Source organism: Odocoileus virginianus, unplaced genomic scaffold (genome assembly GCF_023699985.2).
Source record: "Odocoileus virginianus isolate 20LAN1187 ecotype Illinois unplaced genomic scaffold, Ovbor_1.2 Unplaced_Scaffold_45, whole genome shotgun sequence".
In the NCBI taxonomy this organism is placed as follows: Eukaryota; Metazoa; Chordata; class Mammalia; order Artiodactyla; family Cervidae; genus Odocoileus; species Odocoileus virginianus.
Window position 1 is genome coordinate 1 of NW_027224307.1, and position 11398 is coordinate 11398.

Below are 11398 nucleotides of genomic sequence, written 5' to 3' on the forward strand. Positions count from 1 at the left end.
AGCAGTTTGGGATCTAGAGGCTCCTAAGTCAGAGAGAAAGACGAGGATGCTATGATGGTGATGGGATGGAGATAGTGGAGGTGGGATTTCTGAATGTGGATCCTCACATATAATGTGTCCTTTCAGTGTTGTTGCCCAGTTGTCCACATGTGTGGAAATGCAGCATCCCGGGGAGGGTGGCACCAGGGACACAGGCTTCTGATGGGAGCTTGAGGCTTTCTTACTCAGGCTATTAGAGTCTGAGTCTGAGTATCTTGGGGAATGGATTCCATTATCTGTAAAATTCCCCCAGTTCTCTAGTATACAGTTCTATTCCTTGATATTCAAATATTGGCATCAAATGAAATTAATGTGGAAAAGTCTGGCGACAGCCTCCTAAGTCAAGTTTTCTATGTAACTAATAAATGCCATTGCTCATGAATAAGGGGATTAAATTTACGGTGTCATCTTCTATATGTCACTAAATCCCATGGGTTTTTCAGGAGAAACTCCTGAAGAGAATGAGCTCTTTATGGAAAATGAGAGAAGAAATGCAAATCAGCCTGAATCAGGAAGCTAACACAACTCAGTCCTTTGAGGTGAGAATTAAATGCTCCTATTTATTTATATAAATATTGATATAATTTTAACTTAGATTTTTTAGGTCAATGTAAGTTCCTGTTAAAGGCTACTGGTCTCTTTCCTGGAGGAGTGGTTTCAAATGACTGATCAATAATTGCAATTAGAACAGGCTAATATATGCTAGTTCAAAGAATGCTAGTATTTTGGGAGACCAAGCCATGAAATGTATTCCAAGGCCACATTTTGAAGATTGGAATAAGCCTTTTCAGACATGGGGTATTAGACACATTGCACTAACTGTGACTGTGAGGAGAAGAGAGAAAGAGAGTTGTACCTAGAGGGAAAATGATGGCTCAGGGGTAAAGAATCTGCCTGCAGTGTGGGAGCCACAACAGACATGGAGTACATCCCTGGGTCAGGAAGATCCCCTGGAGGAGGAAAACGGCAGCCCACCCCAGTATTCCTGCCTGGAGAATCCCATGGACAGAGGAGCCTGGCGGCTACAGTCCACAAGGTCACAAAGAGCTGGGCATGACTGAAGAGTGTCAGCAAGCAGGAAAAAATAAATACATATATACAAAATGGGGTTTACTTCATGAAGGAATATTTAGAGGAAGCAGAGAAAGGAACAAGAGAAAAACAAGACTCAGGTCGGAGAGGAAATAATTGATGGAGTAAGAACGCTAAAGAATCCTCCTTGGGAGACAGCCTGGGATCCCTCAGATGACTTAATTTAAACAGGGGAAGAAATTAGGAATTCAGAGAAAGCATGGGCAATAGGGACCAGGAAATATTCAAGACTCTTTGATGCATGTGGCAGTTTGTCAGGAACTTCCTTGATGACACTAAGGAAATAATATTTGAGGTTTTCTTTTGAATGTGAACATAAGTAATGCTTTGGATCCACTCTCTCTGTAGGACTACGTGGCCTTAAGGAAGGTGATGATCAAGCTTGAGTATCAGAGGATGCTTCTGTTGCTCCGGGAGGAGGAGCAACTGCATCTGGAGGCCCTGGAGCGAGAAGCCAAGGAGATTTGTGAACAACTCAAGGAGAGTGTGTTCCGAATGACTCAACAGAGAGAAACTCTGAAAGAAATGTACAGAGAGATGATGGAGATGTGCCACAAGCCGGACGTGGAGTTGCTCCAGGTGAGAAAGGAGGGTCAGTCCTCAGAGAGAGAAACACTCTTCTAGATGAGTTGCTATGACACTGAAATATTACCTATCCAGACAGATGATAACACAATCAGCAAGATTCTGTGACCAGGGGAAAGTTAATTCTCTTGGAGTAAATCTCAGTGTACATACCCTTAAACCCTTGGCACCCCTTGTTATCCATACTTCCTGAAGACATTGAAGTTCTTCCTGTCACACAGGCAAGACGTTTAGAAGTGGTATCAATTTTAATGCAATCTATAATTCTTTTTATGCAATTGTCTGGTTTACTTTAATCGTTACCATAAATGGTGAGATCACTTCTTGTCGACAGCACCGGGCAGTGAGTGACACTGGAAACCTAGACGTTGCTGCATCATGTGCAGCCCCTTCCTGCCCCCTTTCCTTCCTTACTGAGACCTGAGGACGCCCGTCATGTTCTAGGTTAGGGTCGGTTATGAAGATTGCTTCTGAGTGCTGCTTAGAAAAGAATTATAAAACCATGTCTTATTTTGAAACAGGAATAGGAAAGGAGATGGAAAAGGACAGAACCCTAATGATTAACGTGATCTTTTTTTTTTTTTTTTTTTCCTTTGCAGGGCTTGGACGATGTGCTGAAAATGTGAGTATACACTGACATTTTTTGATTTCTGAAATATTTTTGTCTTTTTGATGAGGTGGACCCACAGTTCTTGCTTGGGACATGGGGATTGATTTCAGGTCCTCCCCCATATCTAAATCCCAGGATACAGGATCCTTTAGACATAATGCCATAGTATTCTCAGATAACTAATACGCATGCTCCTGTACACTTTGTCATCTCAAGACAACTTTACAATTAACATACAGTGTAAAGTAAATGCTGCATAAGTCATTCCCTGGTGTGTGGCATTTTCAATTTTTATATTTTGGAAGTTTTTGGAATTTTTTGTGAATTTTTTCACTCAGAACAAAGGCAAAGGGGAAGGAAGTTTACACTGGGAATTTGGGATTGACTGGTACCCACTGTATATGAAGTACAGTTAGAACAGTAGCTCAGATCCTATTGTGAAATAAAGGGATAAATGAGCAAATACATAGCCCAGAATGTACAGATGAATCCATGTGTGAATCCATAGGTATAGAACCCTAGCATATGGATTACCAACATTGTCTTTTTGGCTGCTTTCTATTTTATTTCAAAAGAATTTCCAGGGCTTCTGACCCTTGGTCTCAGTAGTTTCCTTTTCATTTGACTGAAATCGAATATGTCTGAAAACCTGCTGACATTCTGGGCTTTGTTCCACCACTCGACCCATTCTCTCCAGCCTGACGACAATAAACTTAGTGAGGGATTTTTCTAAGACATCACAGAGGAAGCACCTATCCTAGTGAGTTGAAAGGTGAAAAAGGCATGAAAGAGGCACACTCCCTACCATGAAAAGAGAGACTGTGATTTTGTTAATACTGGGTAGCAGTGACTCAGCCCATTCCATCACAGCAAAACCCCTGCAGGCAGGACCTCACAGGGAGTGGCTTTCTGCTGCCCACTGGGAAGTGAGCCGTTCTGGATCAGGGCAGCCAGGTTGGACCTGGGTCACCTTGCTAAACTGACAAGAGTAAACAAGTCTGGTCAGTGAGCACTTCTGTTTAGACACTGAATGCATCCTTGACGGCTACTTTGTGAGTGAAGTCTCAAAGGCTTAGCCTGAATTTTTTGCTCTCTGTAAAATGCCCAGGATCTTGGAATTGATGGAATTGAGGAAGGGAATGAAGTTTAGTGAGTGCAAATTTGGAATATTGTCTGAGAAAAATGAGGAAAATGAAATTTGATATAATTTATATTTAGTAAAATATATGGCAACATTTTTATATTCTCAAATGAGTAGAATATATTGTATAAGCAAGTCACCAACAGTAGGAGAATCCTGAGAACATATCAGATCCTGTAGTGAAGTCTGCTGTTTGCAATGCTCATGTGATTAGCCATTGGTCTTGACATGGAACCGATGTTCTTTGTTACAGGACTGACTTGGCACAGATGCAGAAGCCTCAGCCCGTGAACCCAGAGCTCCCTTCCTGGCCGGTCTCTGGATTCCTACACATGCTGAACAACTTCAGAGGTAAGAGTCAGCCTTTTGGTGATCAAGGCTACATTTCATTAGAGCTTCTTGGGAAAAAATCTGCTTTCATTTTTGTTGTATTTCTTTTTTCTTTTTTGGATATAAAGGTGCTGCATACATTTCTGAAGTTGTTAACATCTTTTCTACCTCTATCAGTTCAGTTCAGTCGCTCAGTCTTGTCTGACTTTGCTATCCCATGGACTGCAGCACGCCAGGCTTCCCTGTCCATCACAAACTCCCGGAGTTTATTCAAGCTCATGTCCATTGAGCCAGTGATGCCACCCAACCATCTCATCCTCTGTTGTTCCTTTCTTCTCCTACCTTCAGTTTTTCCCAGCATCAGGGTCTTTTCAAATGAGTGAGTTCATTGCACCAGGTGCCAAAGTATTGGAGTTTCAGCCTTAGCATCAGTCCTTCCAGTGAATATTCAGGACTGATTTCCTCTAGGATGGACAGATTGGATCTCCTTGCTGTTCAAGGGACTCTCCAGAGTCTTCTCCAACACCAGAGTTCAAAAGCATCAATCTTTGGTGCTTAGCTTTCTTTATAGTCCAACTCTCACATGCATACATGACTATTGGAAAAACCATAGCTTTGACTAGATGAATCTTTGTTAGCAAGGTAATGTCTCTGCTTTTTAATATGCTTTCTAGGTTGGTCATAACTTTTCTTCCAAGGAGCAAGCATCTTTTAATTCCATGGTTGCAGTCACCGTCAGCAGTGATTTTGGACCACACACCCCCCACCCCCTGCCAAATAGTCTACTACTGTTTTCATTGTTTCCCCATCTATTTGCCATGAAGTGATGGGACCGGATGCCACGATCTTAGTTTTCTGAATGCTGAGTTTTAAGCCAATGTTTTCACTCTCCTCTTTCACTTTCATCAAGAGACTCTTTAGTTTCACTTCACTTTCTGCCATAAGGCTGGTGTCATCAGCACATCTGAGGTTATTTATATTTCTCCCGACAGTCTTAATTCCAGCTTGTGCTTCATCCAGTCCAGCATTTCTCATGATGTACTCTGAATTTAAGTTAGACAAGCAGGATAATATACAGCCTTGACTTACACCTTTCCAAATTTGGAAACAGTCTGTTGTCCCATGTCCAGTTCTAACTGTTGCTTATTGACCTGCATGCAGATTTCTCAGGAGACAGGTCAGGAGGTCTGGTATTCCCATCTCTTGAAGAATTTCCCACAGTTTGTTGTGATCCACACAGTCAAAAACTTTGGTGTAGTCAAAGAAGCAGAAATAGATGTTTTTTTCTGGAACTCTCTTGTTTCAATGATCCAGCAAATGTTGGGAATTTGATCTCTAGTTCCTCTGTCTTTTCTAAATGCAGCTTGAACATCTGGTAGTTCAGGGTTCATGTACTGTTGAAGCCTGCTTGAAGAATTTTGAGCATTACTTTAGCGTGTGAGATGAGTTCAGTTGTGCAGTAGTTTGAGCATTCTTTGGCATTGTCTTTCTTTGGGATTGGAATGAAAACTGACCTTTTCCAGTCCTGTGGTCACTGCTGAGTTTTCCAAATTTGCTGGCATATTGAGTGCAGCACTTTCACAGCATCATCTTTTAGGATTTACATAGCTCAGCTGGAAGTCCATCCCCTCCACTCGCATAGTTCTTAGTGATGCTTCCTAAGGCCCACTTGACTTCACATTTCAGGATGTCTGGCTCTAGGTGAGTGATCACACCATCATGGTTATCTGGGTCATTAAGATTTTTTTTTTTTTTATAGTTCTTCTGTGTATTCTTGAATCCTCTTCTTAATACCTTCTGCTTCTGTTAGGTCCATACCATTTCTGTCCTTTACTGAGCACATCTTTGCATGAAATATTTCCTTGGTATCTCTAATTTTCTTTAAGAGATCTCTAGTCTTTTCCATTCTGTTGTTTTCCTCTATTTCTTTGCATTGATCGCTGAGGAAGGCTTTCTTTGCTATTCTTTGCTTTTCTTTTTTTTTTTTTTTCCTTTTTCTTTCTTTTTTTTTTTTTTTTGCTATTTCTTTGCTATTCTTTGGAACTCTACATTCAAATTGGTATATCTTTCCTTTTCTCCTTTGCCTTTAGGTACTCTTCTTTTCACAATTAATTATAAAGCTTCCTCGGACAACCATATACCTTTTTGCATTTCTTTTTCTTGATCACTGCTTCTTGTAAAATGTCATGAACCACTGTCCATAGTTCTTCAGGCATTCTCTCTATCAGATCTAATCCCCTGAATCTATTTGTCACTTCCACTGTATAATCATAAGGGATTTGACTTAGGTCATATCTGAATGGTCTAGTGGTTTTCCCTACTTTCAATTTAAGTCTGAATTTGGCAATAAGGAGTTCATGATCTGAGCCACAGTCAGCTCCCTGTCTTTGTTTTGCTGACTGTATAGAGCTTCTCCATCATTGGCTGCAAAGAATATAATCCATCTGATTTTGGTATTGACCATTTGGTGATCCATGTATAGAATCTTCTCATGTGTTGTTGGAAGAGGGTGTTTGCTATGAGCAGTGCATTCTCTTGGCAAAACTCTATTAGCCTTTGCCCTGCTTCTTTCTGTACTCCAAGGGCAAATTTCCCTGTTTCTCAAGGTATTCCTTGACTTCCTACTTTTGCATTCCAGTCCCTTATAATGAAAAGGACATCTTTTTGGGTGTTAGTTCTAGAAGGTCTTATAGGTCTTCATAGAACTGTTCAACTTCAGCTTCTTCAGCATTACTGGTTGGGCATAGACTTGGATTACTCTGATATTGAATGGTTTGCCTTGGAAATGAACAGATCATTCTGTTGTTTCTGAGATTGCATCCAAGTACTGCATTTCAGACACTTTTGTTGCCTCTATAGTCAGATTATAAACACCAAGTCTGATGTTTGCCACTGCAATTTCTTGAAAATGCAAAACCACATATATATATATATATATGTATATATATACACATACACATATATATAAATATATATGAAATAGGATGAGCTAAAGGAGAGCAATCAGGTTGTTACTGTGATTATAAACAGAATATTTAGTTTTGTGAGTGACCATAAATATGTTGCTTACTCAGTTTATTTCACTCTTGAGCTTAAATCCATCATTGCTGCTTTTTTCTTGTTTGTTTGTTTTGTTTTGTTTTTCTTTGGTGCTTTTTAATTCACTGTATGGGCTTCCCTGGTGGCTCAGATGATAAAGAGTCTGCCTGCAATGCAGGAGACCAGGTTCAATCCCTGGGTTGGGAAGATCCCTGGAGAAGGGAATGGCAATCCACTCCAGTATTCTTGCCTGGAGAATTCCATGGACAGAGGAGCCTGGTGGGCTACATACAGTCCATGGGGTCGCAAAGAGTCGAACAGGACTGAAGGACTAACACTTTCACTTCATTATAGCTACATTTATTACACATTGTCCAAAGAATATTTATTATTTCTAAAGTTAGGAATAAATAACAGAAAAACTGAAATGGGCTTTGGCAGAAGAATTATAATGCTTTCAATCTCACAAAAACTTTAAGGCAAGGGATGCATGAACGCTGTAAGTCAGAACTTCTATTTTGAAGCTTCCAAATTATTCATAGATGGATTTCTATCAGTTCTTTTGACCTTTGAAAATGTAATAGGTAGAGATTATACCCTCATAAATATCCACGTGATAACAAAGTACCATCTGCAGTTTCCATAGTATTAAGTACAAAGGACAAAAGAAAAGTTTTCTAATATAAGAATAAATGTTTTTAGGTGAGTCCTAAAGTAAACTATGAAGAGATTGACATTAAGTCAGACTTCACCCAGTTCATGATATATGTCTTTTTAAATAACTTTTATTCTTCAGAGAAGAGTCACTCTAACTTCCTTTGCTGTCTGTTTTGATTTCCTTGGAGGAGGAAAGGAAAATTAAAAAGCTTATTGTGTAGAGAGTCTATGCCTCTCAGAGACATGGAAATTCAACTGGCTGACACAATTTTTACTCTTTCCTCAGTGAATAATGTTCTGAGTCAGACAACGACTGTTCACCATGCGATCCTGGATGATGCAAGTGTGCTGTTTGAGGATGACCATCCCGGCGGGTCCAGACAGCCCTGGGGTGGGGCGTGTGCTGTGTCCTGGGGAGTTTGGGCCTTCACCTCCGGGAGGCATTACTGGGAGCTGGACGTGGCACTGTCCTCCAGCTGGGTTCTGGGAGTCTGTAAAAGCATCTTCACACGTGATACCAGTATCAGTATTGGTGCTGAAGAAGCATTTTTTCTGTGTTCTACAAAGGTGAACAGTCAGTATATTCTGTCCACCACCTCCCCACGCTTAGTTCAGTTTGTGAAAAGGCCTCTGGGTAGAATTGGAGTGTTTTTGGATTATGACAACGGAACTGTGAGCTTCTATGATGTTTTCAGAAGTTCCCTCATATATAGTTTCCTTCCTTCTGCTTTCTCCTCCCCTCTGATACCTTTCCTTTGCCTTAAATCTCCATGAATTGTCCATTTCTCGGACCCTTTATTGGAGCTTCTTCTCTGGGGATATTGCAGCCCTTCACTTCATGTGAGGCCACAGGATACCTGACTGTGTCCAGCAGTGCATTGTTATTTAATGTGACATAGTGATTGTATGTTTACAAAATGGCATAAAATTGTTGTATGTATAAATCTGTTAATTAAATTTTAATAAACATTCATTATGGAGTATTTCATAGAATATAGTCAACTGCTTTTCTTTTTAAAATAAGGATTATATTAAACTAAAGTTATGTGTCATAAAGGTCACTACCTTTAAACTACATAATCAATGGTTTTTAGAAATATACAAAATTGTAAAACCAGGACTATCTCATTGTGGGACATATGCGTGACCTCCAAAAGGAAACAATGCCCAATACCATTTACTGACTCTAGCATATACCTTCTCATTACACTCTTCAGCAAACTTTTCTCAAGTTAGTAGATATTTTGAATAATTCTCAATTAGTCAAATTCCTCTGACAGTTCAGACAGTTCTTATCTTATTTCATATTATTGTTACATCCCACTTTCTGTGCAGTACTCAGAACAGAACACATAAAAGTGTTAGGTGAATCAGTGAAGAAACACATGAATTAAAGAATCCGTATAGACAAAAGCCCCAGATAATCATGATGGTGTGATCACTCACCTAGAGCCAGACATCGTGGAATGTGAAGTCAACTGGGCCTTAGGAAGTATCACTACGAACAAAGCTAGTGGAGGGGATGGAATTCCAGTTGAGTTATTTCAAATCCTAAAAGATGATGCTGTGAAAGTGCTGCCCTCAATAAGTCAGCAAATTTGGAAAACTCAACAGTGGCCACAGGACTGGAAAAGGTCAGTTTTCATTCCAATCCCTAAGAAAGGCAATGCCAAAGAAAGCTCAAACTACTGGACAATTGCACTCATCTCACACGCTAGTAAAGTAATGCTTAAAATTCTCCAAGACAGGCTTCAGCAATATGTGAACTGTGAAAATCCAGATGTTCAAGCTCGTTTTAGAAAAGGCAGAGGAACAAGAGATCAAATCGCCAACATTCACTGGATCATCAGAAAAGCAATAGAAACAGAAAAACACATCTATTTCTGCTTTATTGACTATGGCAAACCCTTTGATTGTGTGGATCACAATAAATGGTGGAAAATTCTTCACAAGATGAGAATACCAGACCACCTGATCTGCCTCTTGAGAAACCTGTATGCAGGTCAGAAAGCTGCAGTTAGAACCGGACATGGAAAAACAGACTGGTTCCAAATAAGAAAAGGAGTACATCAAGGCTGTATATTGTCACCCTGCTTATTTAACTTCTATGCAGAGTACATCATGAGAAATGCTGGGCTGAAAGAAGCACAAGCTGGAATCAAGACTGCCCTGGGAGAAATATCAATAACCTCAAATAGGCAGATGACACCACCCTTATGGCAGAAAGTGAAGAAGAACTAAACAGCCTCTTGGTGAAAGTGAAAGAGGAGAGTGAAAAAGTTGATTTATAGCTCAACATTCAGAAAGCTAAGATCAAGGCATCTGCTCCCATCACTTCATGGAAAATAGATGGGGAAACAGTGACTGATTTTATTTTTCTGGGCTCCAAAATCACTGTAGATGGTGTTGCAGCCATGAAATTAAAAGATGCTTACTCCCTGGAGGAAAAGTTATGACCAACCTAGACAGCACATTAAAAAGCAGAGACATTACTTTGTCAACAAAGATCTGTCTAGTCAAGACTATGGTTTTTCCAGTGGTCATGTATGGATGTGAGAGGTGGACTATGAAGAAAACTGAGTGCTGAAGAATTGGTGCTTTTGAACTGTGGTTTTGGAGAAGACTCTTAAGAGTCCCTTGGACTACAAGGAGATCCAATCAGTCCATCCTAAAGCAGATCAGTCCTGGGTGTTCATTGGAAGGTCTGGTGTTGAAGCTGAAACTCCAATATTTTGGCCACCTGATGCAAAGAGCTGACTCATTTGAAAAGACCCTGATGCTGGAAAAGATTGAGGGCAGGAGGAGTAAGGGACAACAGAGCATGAGATGGTTGGATGGCATCACCAACTCAATGGACGGTGATTTGGGTTTGGGTAGACTCCAGCAGTTGGTGATAGACAGGGAGGCCTGGTGTGCTGTGGTTCATGGGGTCGCAAAGAGTCGAACACGACTGAGAGACTGAACTGAACTGTATAGACAAAATAGTATTCCTTCATTAACAAAATTTTCCAAAAGATAGTGAACATAATAGACATAAAGTACTAGGGATAAAGTCAAGAGTAGAGAGGAAACTGAGCTGCAGATTCACAGCTTAAGGAAATTCCATTATTTTGAGGTTAAAAATATCTACTACAGTTTGATACTGTTGATTTTGAGATTTCCCTAAGACAATCAGTCTCTTTTTGACAGATCTCAAACCAGCTTCTCTGTTTATCTCATTTTATCTCCAGATCCTCTCTTGGACCCTTGGTCCTTCAATTCACAGAAGGCCATTCTCTGTGGTATGGAATCCAAGGCCTTTCCTTTCAGCCATTTCTCTTTTCATTTTCACCCTTTTACTACACTTTCCTGGATTACATCTCTGATTCTAACACTCTTGATTGAATAACTCATTTTTTGGTTAAGTTCCATTTAGGATAAACCCTGTAAAACTGAGTGGAAAACAGGCTGAAGAGATAAGGGAATGTTGAAGAGTACAGATGTTGCATCTGAAATCCAAACACAAATTTCAATTCAGGATTTGCAACAATTTTCATTTTATTTTTTAGGGTCAACTTAGATTATAGAATTGATATAAAACAAGTGTGGCGTGATTTTCCCATTTAGGAAATACAAGGAAAGGGATTTTCCTTCGATTGTGGAATCATTGCATCCCACACACTATAGAATTTCAAGAAGGAATTAACCTTCTACGTCTTTAGTGTGAGGATGGTCAAGCTCTTGGGATGGTGATTGCATCACTGGCACCTTGTAAGTGGCCCCAAATTCTAGAAATGGAGTTTCCAGTGTCCAAGAAAGATCTTGTGAAATTACTAGAAGACATGGAGAATAGTCCCCTGCTCAGTGATGGCCACCCATTCAAAATACCTCCATCCCTGATAGACTGGGGAAAAATTACTTGTAAG

At 40.1% G+C, this 11398-nt stretch overlaps 1 protein-coding gene across 1 annotated transcript; it reads left to right on the forward strand.

The window, feature by feature from the left end:
* Positions 1-482: 482 nt before the first annotated feature.
* LOC110149936 (tripartite motif-containing protein 64-like) lies at positions 483-8319 on the forward strand (the record flags this gene model as incomplete). Its single annotated transcript, XM_070463232.1, has 4 exons — positions 483-578; positions 1480-1727; positions 3721-3818; positions 7780-8319. Coding segments are annotated over 4 exons (930 nt in total), but the record flags the coding sequence as incomplete, so codon positions are not given.
* Between the last annotated feature and the right edge of the window lie 3079 nt (positions 8320-11398).